The sequence below is a fragment of the Mesoplodon bidens genome (assembly GCF_964165515.1).
Source record: "Mesoplodon bidens genome assembly, chromosome: 4".
In the NCBI taxonomy this organism is placed as follows: domain Eukaryota; kingdom Metazoa; phylum Chordata; class Mammalia; order Artiodactyla; family Ziphiidae; genus Mesoplodon; species Mesoplodon bidens.
In genome coordinates, this window is record NC_138160.1 from 54,642,623 (window position 1) to 54,663,000 (window position 20,378).

The window sequence follows — 20,378 nt, forward strand, 5'->3', positions numbered from 1 at the left end:
GTAGATCCCATACACACACTTCTCTCTTGAATTTGCCCCTCCCCTCTTTCCCCACTTCCTCTTTCTTAGTCCTGGCACTGGGCTATGCTTCCGGGACAATTGAATAAGCCTCTGAGTTAATTTTGTCTGTCTTCCATAAGCCATTTGACACCTTGATACCAGAGTGATCCTTTTTGACATGTAAGTTTGACCATCTTATTCTCCTACTTAAAATGTTCCATGAGCTCCCCATTGCCTATAGGATAAAGACAGACTCTTCCAAAACCCTTCTATGATTTGCCTTGTCCCTGCTTCTGTTCTCATGTCCTGTTGGTTTTTTCTTTCTACCCTCAGTTCCGGCCATTCCAAGTTTACTAAGAGTTGTGTACTGTTTCACTCCGCTGTACTTTGCAGCATCTGTTCCCTCTTCTGGAATGCCCCTTTCCTCACCCACTCCTGAGGCTGCCTAGCCAACTCCCAGAGCCCGTGGAAGAAAGACCAGGCTTAAGTATTGCATCACTTGGGAATATTTGAATTGTAAGGAACAGAAACCACAGGTTAAACTGGTTTGAACAATAAAGGGACTCGATTGACTCACGTAACTGAGAAATCCAGGTATAAGCAAGACTAGATCCATTGTTTCAAAGACATCACCCAAGACCCAGTTTCTACCTGTCTTTCTTTTCTGTCAGCTTCTACCCTGCGGCTGTCATTAGCTTCTTGGGGTTAATGATCCTCCTTTCCTGTTAACTCTCTTGGAAAAAGGAAGGCATTCTTTCCCAGGAGCCTGGAGCAAACATTGTTTTGCATCTTGTTTTCCCAGATTGAATCAGATGCCATCTTTGAACCAAATTACTCTGGCTCAGACAATGAACTTTGTCATTAGCTTAACTTAACCTGAGCTAAGCCTGGAGGTTGAGAATAGCTCAGTTCCACCAGATTTTGTTATCGTGAATAATGGGGAATATCACTGGGCAAGAAACAATCCTGACTTTCCTTAAAGAAAACTGATCACCGCCCCCCCCTTGGTACTATTGAAAAAACCGCTATTCCAGGCCTTTCCACACTATATTCTAAAGCAAGCCAAGTCCTTTATCCCCAGTGCGTGGCATAGCACTTGCCTCAGCAGCCTTTACTAAAAAGTGTGCAATTGGATAAAAGAACCCCATTTTGCTTGCTTTAATCCCCATGTGTGCCCCTTGTTTTCACCTTTGGCAGAAGATCTTGTCTTCTCTGTTTCTGAAATTACAGAACCCCAAGTAAATTGCTTCAGTTTTCCTTTGTTCTTCTTTAAAAGGTACCTGTTTTTACTTGTACTTTTCTTCCTCTTTAGAGGAAAAGCTGCCCTCCTTTTTTTTTTTTTTTTTTTTTTTTAATTAAAGCCAACCCTCTGTGCTCATGTCCTCATTCAGACTCCCCTCCCTGTGGTTCACACCACCACTCTGGCCTGCTCTCCAGCACTTTCGCATTGGAGTGTAGGGGGAAAATTGGGGCTGGGTGTCATAGGTTCACATTTTGCTTCCACCATCTCCTGGCTTTGCGATCCTGGGCAATTGCTTATCTCTGGGCTTTCCATGGGAAGGCTGGCGTGTCCTGCCAAACAGCCAGGTGAGTTTGTTAAAAATTTCTTAGACTCCATTTCAGATAGGATTTTATAAAACTCAAAGAGCCAGACACCCATATTGTGACTGAGAAACTCTGTGTATGGAAAGGACCTGTGAGGCGAATGCCTAGTCTTGGGGACGATGGCCGTTGATTTGAACTCATGGCAGAAAAAGCCAACCCAGAAAGAAAGGAAGGCAGTAACTACTTCTGTTTTTTTGGAGAAAGTGAGTGTGTGGTTGTGATAGAGTAAAATTTACATGAAAACGCAACAAGGATTTTGTGTGTGTACGTTTCACGGTTTATTTTGTTGAACTTTACTACCACAGGTAAATATGTTAAAGTGCACTGTGGTTATAGACACAGAAACAGAATGAAATAAAACCTGCAAGAAAGGAGAGGTCCTTTAGGGTTCTCCACCCATCTCACATTCCCACTGAGTGGTGTTTTACAGGATGAACGGTTTGAATGTCCAAGCATCTCTGTAGAGGTCTACCTACTGCTTCTCCAGCTTCATTCTACAGACTTTTATGCACAGAGCTATGTACTGTATGGGCAATTCACTGGATTTTTCAAGAGGTTTGAACATAAGCCCCTTTTGTGTGCAGCTGTATTTCAGAACCAAGCCTGGTTCTGTAAGATCTGGTTCTGTGGTGTGAACTTTTCTGTCCTCTGCTTCTGCCTTCACAAGTAACTCAGAAATGGAGGCCAGAAAAATGGGGCCAAAAACATCCCTTTAAAAGAGCCAATCCCTTGCTGAGCCTATACCCCTAGCTAAATTTACACCCCATCAGGTAGGGAGACTTTCATTTGGGGTACCCTTCCTTGCCCTACAGTGCTTCCCACTTGGAAAGGAAATAACAAAAAACCCTAAAACTTCACTACTGTGATGACAGCTAGAAAAGTAGTATTCCATAAAGAAAAAAATCCAAAGGCAAACTAATAGGCCTTAAGGGTACTTAAAAGTACCAGCCGCCATGAAACAACGTATATACACACAACTCCCTCTCCATCTCCAGAGTGGTGTTCAGACATCAGTATTTGTAAAAGCTCCCTGGGTGACACTGATGTGTAGCCGGACTGCATTCAGAGCCACTGCTTGAGCTGAATTATCTCATCCCCTTTTATTTTCTCTCCCCTGTTAACATTTATTCATTCAAATTATACTGCATAATCCTGCACCTGGTGATATCTCTTTTGCCATGTGTGTTTCCCCAAGTAGCTTTTAAATCTGTCTTATTTCCTCCTTACGTGTCCCTAACAGTGCCTGATACACCGCTTCCCGCATCTCGGCTCTTTGAACTCTCTCCCTAAATTAATGGTTTGTCTGTCAATGCAGAGTAGTTGTAGTCACCCTTGATGGTAGGGTGAGGACACCAAGGACTAATTAAGGGACAGTGATCACGGGGAAATGCACGAACGTTAAATCAGATCGTTTTCTGGAAAATAGTGAGGGGATGGTAGGTGCTGGCCATCACTGTTCTATTTGTTTGCAGGATGTTGTTTTCGTTTTGTTTTTGGAGGTGGGGGAGGAAGGGCTGGTTACTGAATTCCAAATCCTCTCCCCTTTCTTTGGAGGACCTCCCAGAGTATGGGAGGCATGGTGGCCTGGCCCCATCTCCCGCTGTGCTCATGAAGGGAGCCAGTGTTCCTTGTTCCTGCTCCCTGGGCAGCTAGGGCAGAAACTCAGGCGTGATCACACTGGCTGACACCCAGCAGTAATGGGACACTCACGGGGAGTGGGGACCTGCCAGAGTGCTGAGGAGAAGGTGCTGGGACAGTGGAGAGGTCCTTCCTGGAGGCTGAGCTCCAGTTGAGCCTTGAGCAGCAGAGGTGTCCTAATGGGCTGTTCCCCAGATGTGGTCATGTTCTCTGGGGGTTAATTTCCTAGTTCCCGCCCATTTTCTGACCTTGTCTGTGCAACAATCCCGTCACCTGTGTGAGAGCTGGTGTCTACCCAGTAGTATTTTTACTTGCTAGCCTCATTCAGTTTGTGTTGTTTGAAGAACCCAGGGTCTGCATAGTTCAGCGCATCATTTAACAGGGTGTAGTGTGGAGCAAAATTCTCCCCACTTGTAGATTTAAGTGGTCCTGTGTATATACATATAGGTATATGTGCCCCTTCTTTTTCTGTTCTCTCTTCTCCTGTCACTTCCAGCACACGATTTTATGTACCATCTTATACAATAATGACTTCAAAGTCTATTTTCAGCCCCAACCTCTCTCCTGAACCCAGGTTCGTTTGTCCAACCACCTGCTTGGAAATTTTTCTTTGGATTTCTTACAGACATCTTGGATCTGATGTATCCAGATAGAACCATTCTTCCTTCTAACTCTCCTTGCACAGGCCAAGAACTTTTAGTCTTTCTGGCTTTCTCTTCCATCTTCCACATCCAGTTCTTTTGTATATTCTGTAAAAACATATCTCAAACCTGACTGCTTCTCACCATCTTCACTGATGGTCCTAGTCACAAGCTTCTCTCAGATTATTTCTATAAACTTCTAAAATACTGGGTTAAATATGGCCTTAAAATAAGCTTAGAATATTTCAATATTTATCCATAGATTCCATGCCCTAGCCTACACACACACACACACACACACACACACGTCTTTCTTTCTCCTTAGCCCTCTCTTTCTTTTTAGAGAACTTTGAAAAAAAATTGAAATCATTTTAGATTTATAGAAAAGTTGAAGACAGTTGAATCTCTGCATACCCTTCCACCAATTTCCTCTAATGTTAACATCTTATGTAACCTTAATACATTTGTCAAAATTATGAAATTGACATTAGTACATTACTATTAACTAAACACTTTATTTGGATATCACCAGGTTTTCCACTACTGTCCTTTTTATGGTTCAGAATCCAGTCTATGATCCTACATTGCATTTTGTCATCGTTCTCCTGAGTCTTCTCTGGCCTGTGACAGTTTCTCAGTTGTTCCTTGTTTTTCACAACCCTGACAGTTTTAAAGATGTTCTGTAGAATGATCCTCAGTTTGGTTTTCCCTGGTACTTTCCCAGGATGAGACTGGAGTTAAGGATTTTTAGGGAGAATGCCACAGAGGTGAAGTCTCTCCTCATGACATCGTATCAGGGGCACATGGTATCTATGATTATTGTTGGTATCATTAATGTTGGTTGGTTCAGACGGTGTCTGTCAGGTTTCTCCACTGAAAAGTTGCTACTTTTCCTTTTCCCTCCTCTGACTTTGGAAGGGAGTCACTAAGTCCAGCCCACTCTCCAGAGGAAGAGAATTAAGCCCCACCTCTTGAAGGAGGGGATATTTTATTTGTAATATAATATTTGTAATATGATATAAAATCTCCTTTCTCTTCTAAATCATAAAGTGGCCCATCAGTTAAAAAGAATAGTTCAAAGATTTCTTAAATACATGTGGCATGTGTTGCCAGGTTGTTTCATTTGTGTATGTATAACTATTAAATACGTATTAAATAGTGTATCTTTTTAAAATTGCCATTGTGGAAATTGCTTGTACATATTAAACGTTGCAGCTATTTCTCAATTGCCTTTATGAACGAGACAAGTTATCTTCTCCTTTTGAAGCCAAGGCTGGCCGAGGAAAGGGGCAGGATCATTTGTTATGCTTTCTTTTCTTCCCAGACTCACAGAAATTCTCTTTCAGTATTTGAGGAATTAGACTGAGACTGTGTTCTCAGTCTTATCAAGAGATCACAAGAAGGTAAACAGAGTTCTTAGATTAACTTTGTCTTTATTTTCAAATGCACGTATTTGCTAGTCAACATTTTTAGAAAGGGGGGCAAAGGAGGTCATATTGTCAAGCAAGTAATGATACACAGCAATTCTAAAAAATATTAGATGTCACTGAAAAATCAATATCAATGAAAATAATTTTAAAATTTTAATATTCTTAAATACACTCATGCATTTCTTTAACCTGTGATGATTAATAATCACATATTTTTTAGTTCAGATGGACACTACTTGCCCTTTTTTCTCTCTCTGCCCCCTTCCCTTCTCTATTCTTAATCTGATGCTAATTTTTTACACATGTTCCAAATATACTAAGCACAAGCTTTGGTTTATGACTGGAACCAATACTACATGTCTTATCTAATTATGTAAGTATGGTTTAGTGACCTTATCCTGACATTAAGAGAATAAGGACACACACGCACAGTACCACTAGGATTGGGGCAGTAAGTGCCTTGATATTGCTCCTCTGCGTCCAGCCGGTGCAGTGTGATCAGTGGATGGTCCCTCCCCACGCAGCAGGACAGCAGCCCCTCCTGGCTCTGTCTGCAATCGCTTAGCCCTCTTGGTATTTGCAGGCTTTTGCAGCCACTGTTCACAAGGTCTTGGCCACAGCACATTCATTTCTCTCACTTTATTACCATCGCATCTGATTCCAATTTGCTAGCAAATTGAGTTTCCAGTTCCAAGCCTGACATTCAAGCCGTCAGGTGGATTAGCTCCTCAGCCTGGTTAGCACAGACCCTGCAGGTCATTGACAGTAGCCTATTAAATGTCCTGGAACCTCGGCCACCGTCCCGGGGAGCAGCAGTGCGGGGTTACCCACTGTGACCTTTCTTCTTGTTTAGAACTCATAATTCTAGACCTGTTGGAAGGGCTTTCTGATTAAAAACAGAGTCGGTTTTCATCCCTTATCTTGCCGTTTCAGCAGTTTCTTCTCATAGCAAAGCAACCAGCTCACAGTCAGGTCATTTGGTGGAATATGATTGACTGAACTATTTGGGGATCATTTATTTGGCCCTTCTCCTTTTATATCTTCTGAGTGATCTGTTTGCGTACAGAACTGAAACAACATCTGACTTATTTTTTTCTGTTTTTAATGATAGCACCTCAGGTATGCCTCCTTTTCTTTTAATGCTGTCAGATGAACTTACTAAACAGCAGTATTTACTTATTTAATTAAGCTCTAGGCCTTTTGCTATGTAGTGGGTCTCACTAATTTCTTTTTTTTATTGAAGTTTATTTGATTTATAATGGTGTGTTAGTTTTAGGTGTACAGCACAGGGATTCAGTTATATATATGTATTCCTTTTCAGATCAGTAATTTCTTTTTAACAGAAACCCTCTGGTGAATGATTCCTTGTAGGCAGTTCTCCTTTTTTCTTTTTTTCTTTTTTTAACCTGAATACAAACAGATTTCTCAGTGCTTGTCATAACCCAAGACACACATAGAGACAATTACTCATTGGTGTTCTATTTACATTTCAGTTCCCAAGGAAAACTGTCTTGGTCAAAGACTTTACTCTTCTCATTAGAGGCTTTAGTAAATAAAGGTATATTTATGTTTCAGAATCAGGGAGCCAACTTCAGCAAACGCTATAATTTCTTGGGGCTAATGAAGGATTAAAGAAAAACTCGGAACAAAACAAAACAAAAGCATTTCACCATTGAACCCTGCAGTCCGTGAAAAGAAAATGGTTAGCTATTGGGAGAAGGAAGAAAATACTCTGCCCCTAAAATTGTTTTTTTTTTTCTTGCAATTAAACAGTGATCTGATTATTATAACTCTGAATCAAAATATATTTTCCAGTTAATAAGTGAGTAAAGTAATAACTTTGGATAGGTTCTATTTAAGGCAGGATCCTCCTCTGGGCTGTGGCTCTTAAGTCCATTTTTTGTAAGCTGTGATGGAGCAAATTGCATGGTTTAGAAGTAAGATGTGAGGCCACAGGCCATGACAAACATGTAAGGATCCAATAAAAATAGGGAACAGGAAAGGTGAGTTTGAAGCTGAAGAGGAAGCACCTTTCAAAAAATGATGCTTGAGCTCCTGGCAGGCAAAAAAAAAAAAATGATAATTATGGGAAGGAAAGCCCAAATTTAGTCAAGGCTTTCAAATTTTGAGTTAAAATAGCCAGTTGAGACTCATTACTTCCTATTCTTTAATTATTGTCATCAAGTAATCATTCTCGAGTGCCCAGGCTTCTGAAAGCTCCTTTAGTGGGTGGAGGTATTTCTGTATACCTTTTTGTTTGTTTGTTTGCTGGGTTATTTCGTTTTATTTTCCCATAGACTCTCCCTAGAAAGGTAGATAATGATCTTAATTTGAGATAAGTGTGAGAGCATCCTTTGAAACTATAAAGCACTATGTTAATTGTTATTGCTGTCTGGTTACCTTTTTAGAAGTTCGTTAACCTACTTTTAAATATTCTTAATCATAAGTCACATTTGTTTTAAGAAATAATACCAGAAGGAAAACTTTTGCTCTATTTCTTTTTAAAATTATAATCTTTGGTAGATAGTGTTTTGCATGAGTTTATTTCTGTTGGAGGCAAATAGTCTGATTTCACTACCCTTTTCATTTCACCTTTCACTTAATTATAATTCTGCAAAATTTCTCCTCCTCCTTCTGTTTCCTTTTTGGATAAGTTCTTTGGTTGCTCAGATTTCCCTTACCCTTAATTATAGGGTCACGTAGCTCAACTCAGTATTTGGCTGTCATTGCTTTGGGAGGATTGATGTCTTTTCTGCTCTGGAATTTAGGTAAACAGGGTTTGTATGTTAAATACAGTGTATAAAGGGAACAATGTAAGAAGGGATCCAGCATAAAATAATAACACTAAAATCTTTTCAGTGTAGAAGATGCCAAATCAAGCATAATAAGGATGATACATTTTATGTTACCTGTTTGGTATCCTAGTAGTCTAAGGTTAGTGTAGCATCTCATATACATGTTTCGTTTTTTCTTTTGCAGAAGGAGCTGAGTCTCCCCAGAAGAGGAAGTCTGTAAGTAGAATAACTTCTTTATTGATTCATTTGTATTCTGGCATACAGTTTGTAATGTCATTATTCTCTGACTTGTTAGCTTTTCAATGGCAATCAGAAGATTAATGATAATCAACTGAATTAAGAAAACACAAAGCTTTGCATTTATTTATAAATGTCAAATATTAATAATTTCAAGATAAGTTGAAGAAAGTTTCCAGGGTTCCTTATGGACATTGTAAGCCAAAATGCATATTTATTCCTGGGATAATCTTTTTTTTTTTTTACTTTATTTATTTATTTATTTTTATACAGCAGGTTATTCCTGGGAGAATCTTAAATTTAAAAATTCTATTATGTAATCAAGCAAAAACATTATTTGGTCTGCAGATAGTTTAAAATGATCTGACTAAAGAATTAGTGCTTATCTACATGATCTGGAATTCTATGATCTTTATACTATGAATTTTACGCAGAGTAAATGATATACTTTTGCCTTTGAATTGATGAAGACTTTGCATCAGCTAAACTGTCTATTAGATCTAGACCTTACTGCACTGATTCATGTAATAATGCTCTTATATTAAAATAGCAAATTTGTGAACATTGACTTGATTTCTTTATAGTATGTTTCCACCTTTTATTTTTAAGGCTAATAATATATTTGCATAAATCATAGTTTTTTGCATCAGCAAGTTGCAGAATGAAGTTAATTGCCTTTAATATTCTACTAAGGTAGATTTACTATCAACTAGTACTGTGTAAGGGCTGGTCTAGACATATTTGGATTTGGTATCTGATTTATGCTGAATTTAGTGGATGGGGCAATGTCCTTTTAAAAAAAATAAGTATAATATTTAAGATAAGTTCATACAAATCTCAACTTGGAGGATTAGAAACGTATGTGGTGACTGTTGTAAGAATTCATTCTTTTGACTCAATTTTGGGAAGTTTCAGTCTTTGCGTCTAGGAACCAAAACTTCGTGAACCATGAACATTTTATTACTCTCCATTTTGGTCTGTACTTTTTTAGTTGACAGGAGGACACTGGATCATTATTCTTGGAGAATGTACCTAAATAAATTCTCTCTCGCTCCCAGCTTACATCTCTGGGCACTACAGGTTAACGGCCTAATAGTTTACCATAGGAAATATCCTTAGAATCAAAAACTTCCATTCTCCTGCATTATGATTAGGACTCTTTTGCCTAGACTTGTAAAAGTTTGAACTTTTTGATATTTCCCAACATGATGAGAAATCAGAAACAAGAAAAACAGAAATATCTACATAAAATACCTTTGTAGACAAAAATCTCTTTTCCTTTATAATTTTGTATGCTTAAAGCATCTTAGGCTTGTCTTGTATACTTTATTTAAAAACTTTAGAACTTTAGTCAGAGCTTCCTTTTAGCCTTTGTAATAAATGGTGCTTTTTTTTTCCTGTTTAAGTTACTATGTTTCCTATAAATTATTATTACAATAATGTTAGTTAGCAAAGTAGATTCCTTATACCCACTGAAGGGCCATATCTCCTTTTGCACTTGTGTAAGTTTCAATTCTGTTCATGTTAGCTGATAGCCACGAGTTGATGGGGGAAATACATGATAAGGAAAATATTTAAATTTCTCTGTTTGAGAGCATGGACTCTTTAATAAAAAAAAAATGATGATGGCATCAGTTTGTTTGGAGCACATGCTTTGAATACTTAGTAAGATAGAATTACATTTAAACCAATTAAAATCCCCTCCTAATAAAAATCAGTTGCTCTATCAATCAGATGATGGGAATAAAAATCATATATATATGTCAACATAAATCTACCTTTTTAAGTGAATTTTGGAAAACTTAATAATTGCAAGTAAAGCAAACAAGAAATAAACATGCTATTTTTAAATTTTCTATTAAATACAAGTATTCCCAAAAGAATTAATGACTTATGACATAGATGTTCTGGGATGTAATGCCACTCTGAGTTTTCAGTGACCACCACACAGGATGCCAGTCATTACTTTCCTCATGCAAGGTTCTTTTATGACTTTGAGAAAAAGAAAATACTTATAAGATAAATGCTCAAGTGATTTTAATACAAATCTGATGAAGAAGAGCACAGGTGTGTTTTTATTAGGTATGGGTGCTAGCCCGCATCATGGTACCTGATCATTAAACCTGTTAACACTTCCTCTGTTTATTTACTGCATAAATGCTTTCAAGTCTTTTATTACCTTCTCCCAGAAAGATTGATGATTTGATCCTGCTCTTCTGTTGAGTTGTCTTTCCATGTCAACAGCAAGCAACTGTGCAATGTGATGTATTCCTCATTGTCTATGGTACCCGGCAATGCGGTTGAACTTGTTAGAGGGGGTGTACCTTCAGAAAAGCTATGCTCTTGGAAGAAGGCACCTGATTTTGTTATATCTGCCACTTTTAATGTGTATGCCTTGAAAGATAATATTTTAAAAATGCACTTTCATCATTTAGACATATAGATTTATCAGATTTTTAAAAAATTTTAGTATTGTCTATAAAAAATTTTAAGTAAGCTTATACACAATGTTTGTCTGGAATCGTGATAAAAACATATTTGTTATATAAAGCATGTATATATTATATAACAATTAAAGCTTTTACAAATAAAAGAACAGAAAATAGGCTTTTCTTTTTATTACTAATTGAAAAGTATAAAAAAGCAACCTATATTCTTTCTAGAAAAAAAGTAATCCAGATCCCCACTAATTTGTAATTTACGATCATTTTTCTCAAGGACTAACTTGAAGTCTGTGTTTCACATGTGTTTTAAAAGGTTTCAAAGACAATGATGTGACTTTTCTTTTTTTAATGGTGCAAAGGTCAGCAGACAAGAGAGGCCAAGGGAATTTCTTTCTAGACCTGATGTTACTAAAAAACCAAGTGACCCCCGATCAGTTTTCCAGAGGCTCTTCCAGCCCTTTACCAACGTCAAGGTCCCAAATCCCGTTTCTACTCTAGCTCCCTGTATGGGTGGATTTTAGCTAGCTGTCTTCTCCTTACAAAGAGTAGCCATTTTCCCAGATTCTTCTAGCATGTTCTTGTCTTTCTCCTTGGAACAAAAGTTGCCATACTCTCTGCTGCCTTTCCTCTCAGCTACCTGTCAAAATCTGTATATCCTTTGAATAAATCATGATATAGTCATACAATGAAATACTCTACAGCGGGTAGGATAATTGAACTAAAGAAGATGCATCAACAAGTATAATTATAAAAAACAAACAATGCTGAGCAAAAGCTAAAAGCAAATTCCAGATACAAGACAGCATTTATGTTGTAAAGTTTCTACTAACAGCTAATCTAAACTGTTCATATTTATTAAAAAGTTCCTAGTGTTGTGGGTCCCTTAACTAGTCTTTTGAACTTGGGCCCTAAAATGACATTTCGAAGTGGCAAAGCTCTCTGGGTGGTGTTTGTTTTCAGACAGGGAAAGTGGAAAAAGAGTAAAAGCCCAAGGTGTGAGCTAATGGATGGTTTGGAGCAAAACCAAGGTCCCCTTTAATTTTAAAGGACCCCCTCATGTTTTGTTAATTGCTCAAATAAACAGCTCTCTAGTACAGAGGGAGCTTCTTTTCTTCTCCAAATTCCCTGGAGAGAGGGGCAGGAAATTGGCTGGGGCCAGCTCCCTTGCCTCCTCCTACGTTGATTTTTAGATCTTTAAGACCCCCCTAAGCCCTCCCCTCCCCCCGCACAGAGAAAGAAACTGCACTATCTCTTCTTAGCAAGTAAATTCTCCTTGCTACCCAAAATTAAAATAGCCTTTCTTCTACGTCTTTTAATTGTGAGCATGAGTGCATTGTTTCATGGAGCCCTGTAGTTCAGGGATCCGTGGGACTATCTGCAGTTATCACTTTATTTTAGTAGAACAGTGACTGACACTTGGTCAGTTTCTTGGCTTTATGTTGTTTGGCCACACACATCTAGCAGCAGAAACCCAAAGCAGAAAGCAGCTCCTCCTGTGCACAGAAGGCCTGGAGAAGTATGTTTCTGCATGCTGAGGAATTTCTGGGAGTATTGAAAGTATTAAAAGTAATTTAGGAGTCTTCTCAGCTTAATTTCAATTTCTCAACCTAGCAACAATACTAGTGTTTAGCAACTATTTCTCTCCATAGAGTTTTGTCCCTTCTCCGTTCCCCTTTTCCTTTTATCATTATTCTGAAATGGTTGGGGTCTAGTAGGGCTGGCCACGGACTAAGTAGCGTGAGGTGCTGCTGGCATACAATGATTTCAGGTCTGCTAGGAGGTCCATCTTCCTCTCCACAAAGAAAACAGGCATCTTAAAACACACTTACCACGGTGCCAGACATCCATTCAGTTGGATCTGAAAGAACTGAAATTCATTCAGTTGGATATTAAAGGTATTTTCTCCTCGGGGTCTCATTGAAATGTACATACCTTTGGGCACAGTATCCCTGAGCTTCATTTAGCACAGCAGAACACGAGTCATTAATGGGATGCTTCTGGGGGTCTGGCGACAGGCAAGGAGAGCTGCTGTCAAGAACCATTTTGCCACATGGATAGGTTAACAAGTATATGAAAAAGGTGATAAACTTGTCTCACGTCTTTCCCATATTGTCTCTCTTGGGCAGGAGCACGAAAGGGTGTTTGGATGGGATGGAAGACTGGAGTGAGCCACAGAGGGAGAGAGTGTTGTCACAGTGCTTAGGATGACAGAGGCAGAGGACCCTGAGGGTTACTGGAAGCTTCTGGGTGGAGCGGGGCCTGCTGGACTCAGAAGACAGTTTGTCTCACTGTAATTAGATTGAACTGGGTGCACTGGATTAGGATATTTCTTAGGTTGAAATTCCTCATTTTGAGACAAGATAGGAAGTGACTTTCTATGTAATTGGAGAGGCTCATGTGGATGTCATTGGCATCTGTAGGTGTGTGTATTTTTCAAAAAGAAAACATATGTTCATGCCAGTTGTATTTCAGCCAGAACATGCTGCCTTGATGGGCTGTTTAGAAAAGTAGTTTGAGTAAAATGAGGTTATTTCTAGAATGCAAGGGGAGGGAATCACCTTGGTTTTACAACGGAGTCAAATTAGATTTACGAGATTTTCAGTAAGGTGAAGGTAACATTTTCTGAAAGAGAGGGAAAGGGCTTAATTCAAGCAAAATAAAGAGCATGTAAACTGTATTTGGATAAGTTTTAAAATAAATTTAGTTTTCTTCTTAGTACTTTCTTCTCTCCTACCCCCCCAAATATTGAAACAACAAGAATTCAAAATGCCTATCGTCGAAGCCAAATGGAAGTCCAGTGTCATTTTGAATGTTAGAAACCCAGAAACAAAATGAAGAAAAAATTGAGTGTTGCATCTGAATTAGCATTTAAAGTGGCATGTTTATATAAAAACAGAATGGTGTAATATATCCTGAGAGTAAAGAGAGGATTTCAGACTGTGAAAGAATGTCAATTACATTTATATATTCATCGAAAAGCCAGTTTGGTATTTGGTATGTATTTGCAGCATCCTGTATCACGCCTGCATTCATCTTCTGTGAGGGGGCTGGGGGAGGAGACCTGGGAGATAGAAACAATGTAGGATTGATCTTCTCACCTTTGAAAATTATTAGGAAGACCTTAGTTTTGCTCCGTGGGAGGGAGAATTGGGTCACCTAGGGAGGTTTATCAAAATACGTGTGTGTGTGTGTGTGTGCATGCATTTCCAAACACACTTGGGAGTACAAATCAGAATCTGCACTTATGTGCGTTGGGGGCAGAGGCAGCGGGAGCACCGAGGCTTGTGGACTTTCAGCCCATTCTCAGGGTGAATCTAAAATGCCACCCCTAGATGGCAACTGCTGTTCTTAGGAGAGCTTCAGGGTGTGTGTAATGGCAAAGTGGGCTTCTGGATGTCCAAAGGCATGAGGGTAAATTCTCTATTTCATTTGTCTTAGAATGACTTTTTAGCAAGCGTGAGTCAGACAGGAATTTGGAGAACTTTTCAGGGAGCATCTTTTCAGCAAGCCTTGTGGAGTGTGGCCCACTGCAGCAGGTGGGTGCCTGCACTTTCTCACTAAAAGCCACCTTCTCAGGTCTGTTATTCAGTAGGCATTTCAGAGCCACACTGCCTGGGTTCAATCCTACCTCTGCTGTTTAACCAGCCTGTGACCTTCAGAAGGTTACTTAACCTCTATGTGTCTTTGTTTCCTCATCCATAAAAGTATGTATGCAGGGCTTCCCTGGTGGTGCAGTGGTTGAGAGTCCGCCTGCCGATGCAGGGGACATGGGTTCGTGCCCCGGTCCGGAAGGATCCCACATGCTGCGGAGCGGCTGGGCCCGTGAGCCATGGCCGCTGGGCCTGTGCGTTTGGAGCCTGTGCTCCGCAGCGGGAAAGGCCACAGCGGTGAGGGGCCCACGTACTGCAAAAAAAAAAAAAAAAAAAAAGTATGTATACTATTCTATCTTGGAATGTTTTGAGGATTAAATTAGTTAATATCTGTAAAATGTTTATAACTGTGCCTGACATGCAGTAAGCTCTATATAAGTGTTTTATTAAATAAAACACAATGGGAATTAAGGCCCCCCTCCGACTTATTTTTGTCCGATAATGTTAGGCAAAAGACTGCCAGTAGGCTGAGGAAGCTCCCTTAAAGCCAGATTATTTGAGTAGCATTTTCTGGGGTGGGGGGACAACTTTGTTTACCAGCCCTTCCATCAGGGGAGAGGTGTTACATAGGGTGTCTGACCCCGTATCCTTGGGTAAATCTTTCCTGTGTCCCTCCACAGTCAAAACTGGTATCAGGAGGTTTCTAGGTGTGTGAGGGAGACAGACCCCACCCATGTTCTGTATCATGAAGCTGAGAGGGAACTCCCTGTGCTCAGTGGCCCCTCTTCTAGAATAATCCATCACTAGAAACCTGCCCATCCTTCTCAGCATAGTATATAGGTTACTTCTCGAAACTGTGTTTTGGGACAGACAGGTATTGAAGAAAATGAAGTGGGATATTATAGATGTCCACTTAGAAAAGTTTAATCATGGGATTTCAGAGCTGGAAGAAACCTTAACAGAAAACAACTTTTAAATACCTTTGTTTGGTAAGTGAAGAACCAACAACTCGGAGGACTTGAGATTTGCTTGCGCTCAGACTGTTTCTTCACTGTGAACTGTGGCCACAATTTAGGGGTCCCACCCACCAGCGACTGGAAAGCAAACTTTCCTTCTTCAGGGCAATACATTTGAGTTAGAAAAAGATAATGAGCAAGGGTGTGGTAGCGTTTTGTTCTATAAAGACATGAATTACAGCATCGACATCCACAGTATGGGTCATGTAAAGGGTTAGACCTCACAGAGTACACTTGACTTCACCCTGCTCGTCATGGTTTCTTTGAACATTTTGGAAAGCATGGCCTCAAACTCTTCTTAAGAGTTTACACTTAAAACTGCAACCAGAGGGAAAACCTTGTCACATACCAGCACTACCAGGATACTGAGTTTACTCAGACTAGCAATGAGACTAGTGATGGCTGCACTGGTGGGTATGGCAGTCCCCACTGTGGTAACTGGCAGTCCCCAAATGAGTCCATCGTCCAGTGAGACATGTGAGCAGGGCAGCTGAATTCTGTATTGTTCTCCTGACCCCATTGTATAGTAAGTCGGGCTCTCTGAGGGGAACCGTCGAGAGGTGGGTGGTGGCTAGAAGATTTTGCTTATGTCTTGGTGTTCCTCCTTAGAATCTCTACTTTTGCCTCTGCCATTCTGACTCCTGAGAATTAGAACCCCTGCTCTTTGACTCTTTGTGGCAGCTGACTGTCAAACGTAAGTGACTGGGGGAAAAATATCCTAGGGTTTCCTTCTCTGTTTTTCTGCAGTAGAGACCTCAACTTCTAAGAATTCTGGCAGGTCATTTCTTTCATCTGAATACACATGCCTTGTCTTTGAACATGTTGTTATATAAAGTCACCTCTTCTGGGATGAGGATGAGGATTAGGACTTTTCCATGCTTCTGTGTTGGAACATAAGACGTGCCCATAGAATATGCCAGTGCCCGTACACCTCTCTTCCCAGTGGCCTTCTGGACTCTGCTTCACCTCAGACATCACCCAGGTATCTTTTGACTCATAGCATAAGGAAATTGTATGCAGATAGTTCCATAAATACAACTTCATGAGAGGAAAAAGTTTTATTAAGTATATTCTATGAATTTTAGAGGCATGTGGAAACGGGTGCCTAGCATGGAAGGGTAAATTAAAATTTTTTTTTAAAGAATGAAAATTCTAATGATAATAAATTTAAACAGGCATAATATATCGAGGGAAAGGATTTTTAAATGCCTCTTTTCTAGAACTATAAAGTAATCTTTCAAGAAATATTTGCCTATTTTGTAGATGCTTAGGTGAAATTGTTCTTCCCTATTAGAAAATATTAATTTGTACTAGGCGTTGTGCTTTTCATTGTGCAGGAAAGATGATTTCTAACTTTTGTCGTGTCCTAGAGATCAGTGAGATTAACCTCGTGGTGACATTAGCCCTGGTTGCTGAGCTCTTACTAAACCCCGATTTTCCAATGCTGATTCTACTGTTATTGGTGGTGGAGGTGTGTGCTTTTACTTAGGAAGGTCGGCTTTGAGGCAGAGGTTGTCTTTTGGATTTATTTGTATTTTTCAAAAACCGAGGAGGGCATTTTCTTGGGGAAGTTGGCACCCTCTGACATCCCCATGTCACTGCTGTGGAACAAATGATGTTTACTGCAGGGGCAGGGGGGGGACGTCCCCCTGGGCTGGCAGTGGGTCCAAGGGAGGGAGTGGTCTGCTTTCCCGGGCTTCCCTTGGCCTCTTGGCTGAGAGGATTTGCTCTGCATGGGGCATATGAGTGAGTTCACCAGGAGTTTGGTATTTCAGGGTGTAAAGCATAGTGTTTAGTATTTTAACAAATCAAGAATCAATTACCTGGGAGAATAAGCAGAAGGTTTTTTAATGTCTATGATAAATTCGTTTAAACTCTAAAACCAGTCCTTGTGGATTAAGGAAGCCCTTGGAAGCCGTGGAGTATATTTTTAAAATGCACTTGACATCATACACTGAAATGAAATTAATAGATCAGTACATGGTTTCATGTCTTAGGGGAACAACGGTGGCTTTTTTTAGCTGGGATTCTAAGGTATTACCAATTTGTATGTAAATGCAGCTGATTCTGGTAGAATCATGGGGAAAAATAGTGTCATCAAACATCTGTTAAAAAGCATGTTACTTAATTATTATCTTTGAGAATTCAGGCCACTTGGCTCTATTCTAATTTTTTTTTTTTGCTGGAAGATGTTGGTTGGACACATCCTTAAGACCACAGCAGGGGGTGGTGATGGTGGTGGTTATATGGGGAGATACTTAAAAGGAGAATTAAAGCAAACATAGTTCAGATTGGTATTTCTCAAGGCTCTGTGTAGTCTCTTCCCACCCATGGACCTTTTATCTACTGTTTAACATCACCTAGGCTGTATTATGTTAAGTACCCAGGAATTGTGCATTCTATTTGTATTAAACCACAAAAGAAATTAAAACAACAAAACCACTTCCTCTCATGAAATCCCATGTAGCATGAACCAATTTAGGGTGTCCCAACAGCAGCATAACCCTACATGGTCTAACACTTAATGTTTTCCCCAACAGGTAACAGTGCTCCCCTCTCCCCTTTAAAAAAAAAAAAAAAAAAAAAAAGCTTGATTGACCTATAATTGGCATACCATAAATTGCACTTAAAATACACAATTTCATAAATTGACATATATATATATATTCACACCTGCGAAACAGACTCCATAGTGAAGGTATTGAAATATCCATCTCCTCCAGAAGTTTCCTCTTACCGATTTGTAATTGCTACCTCCTCCTCACCCTCACATGCCCAATCAGACAGTTACTAATATTTTCCAACCCTAAAGATTAGTTTGCATTTCCTAAAATTTTAAATAACTGGAACAATACCGTTCGTACCCTTTTTTGTCTGGTTTATTTCACTTGGCATAATTATTTTGAGATTCAGCTCTATTGTAGCATATGTTAATAGTTCCTTACTTTTATTTCTAAGTAATATCCTATTGATGGATACACCATAGTTTGATTATCCATCCACTTAGTGATGAACATTTTGGTTGTTTATAGTTTGGGACCATTATAAATAAAGCTGTTATACATGACTGGTAAGTTTTCTCCCAGCTTGTGGCTTGTGTTTTCAATCTCTTTACAGCATCTATTAAAGAGCAAAAGTTTTTAGTTTTGATGAAGTATAAATAATCAATTTGTTCTGTACGTGCTCATGGTTTTGGTGTTGCGTCTAAGCCATCTTTGCCTGACTCAGGGTCACAAAAGTTTTCTCCTTTTTCTTTCCATAAGATTTATAATTTTAGATTTAAAATTTTAGATTTTTACATCTATGATCTATTTTGAGTTAATTTTGTATATGGGTAAAATATGGATCAACGTTTATGTTCTTGCATACAGGTATCTAATTGTTCCAGCACCGTTTGTTGAACAGACTGTTCTTTCTCTGCTGAATTTCTTTGTAGTTTTGATGAAAATTGGTCGTCCATGTATGGGTGTCTGTCTACAGACTTTCTATTCTGGTTCATGGCCTGTTTGTTGTATATCAGTACCCCACTGATTTGGTCATTGTAGCTTTATAATAAGTTCAGATATCAGATAGTGTTGATCTTCCAACTTTGTTCTTTTTTTTTTTTTCAAAATTGTTTGGACTATTCTAGGTTCTTTAATTTTGGAATCAGTTTGTCAATTTCCATCCAAAAAAGCCTGTTGAGATTTTTATTGGAATTGCATTAAATCTGTCAATCAATTTGAGAAGCTATGAAGAATTTTCCAGTGGTTATAACCTATCTTTAGTCTTAGGGATGAATTAGGGAGAATAATGTGTGAGTTGATTCAATGTGGAGAGACTGGGATGGAATTGTCCCCCACGATATACTGATGGAGGAGGTGGCTGACCCAGCCAGGGAAGGCTGAATTGAGGAATGAGTGACCACAAATGAGCAAATATCCCCTCAGAGAAGCGCAAAGAAATGGTTGGGTGGGTGATTCAGGGAGCAGGTCAGGTAATGATGTCAAGCTGAAGTCAGAGGGGACTAGCTACATTTCTTCCAGAAAGAAGACCTGCAGTGGAGAGCTCAGGCTCAGCATAAGCGGGGATTAGAGGAGGAAGAGCATGGCCAGACAAGGTTCACATATTCATGTCTAGTCGAGGAGAAGGCCATAATGCCTGGAAAGATTGTGATGCAGGGGACACTTGCGGGGTGGGGGGCGGGGGGAGGCCATCATGTGGTAAAACAATGAAGGTCAGTTCTACATTAGAACTAATTATTGGTCTAGAACAGTGGTTCTCAACCAGAGGTGATTTTATCCCCTAAGGAGACATTTGACAGTGTCTAGAGACATTTTTGATTGTTACAACTACTTGGGGGGGTGGGATTTCTCCTATCATTTAGTGGGTAGAGAGAGGCCAGGGATACTGCTAGCCATCCTACAGTGTACAGGAAACCACACACCACCCCCCCAACAAAGACTTATCTACCCAATATGTTAATAGTGCCAAAGGTGGGACACACTGGTCTAGAAACGGAGGGTCAACAAAGAGAGTGGAATGAGAGTGGAGCTAATTGATTGCTCTGACGCGTCATGTCTATATTGTCTTAAGGAGAAATACTCTGAGTTGTAACCATGCAAAGTTACCCTGCATGATCAGGAATTCGTCTTTGGAAATCTTCTCTGGGCATGTTTTCAGAAGCTGCCTAAAGGTGTTATCAAGTAAGGCTAGTTTAACAAAAGCATGCCTCGACTACAAATGAAGAAATGTTGAACATTTGAGTTATTTTTCTTAAGAAGGAAGTATTTGTTTAGTCCATAGATGAGTTTATCATCTGAAATACATTTGATTGCAAGTAATAGAAAACCTACCTCAAAGTGGCTGAAAAAAATAAAGGAAATTTACCAGCTAATGTAACTAAAAAGTCCAGGCTTCTTGCAAGGGTTGATTCAGAGGTTCAGTGTTGACACAAGGACCCAGTCTCTCCCTCATCCCAGGGCAGGCTTCCTTACTAGCTC

The 20,378-nt window shown here is 39.5% G+C and overlaps 1 protein-coding gene across 4 annotated transcripts in view; it reads left to right on the forward strand.

The window, feature by feature from the left end:
* The window catches only part of MAST4 (microtubule associated serine/threonine kinase family member 4), a gene marked incomplete at its 5' end in the record, with an annotated part of 581,401 nt that overhangs the window by 299,255 nt on the left and 261,768 nt on the right, over nucleotides 1-20,378 (forward strand). For all 4 annotated transcript variants that reach the window (XM_081231058.1, XM_081231059.1, XM_081231061.1 and 1 more), the window contains one exon: nucleotides 8,294-8,325. In XM_081231058.1, the coding sequence (XP_081087184.1) occupies nucleotides 8,294-8,325 (32 nt within the window). The remainder of the gene's footprint in view (nucleotides 1-8,293; nucleotides 8,326-20,378) is intronic.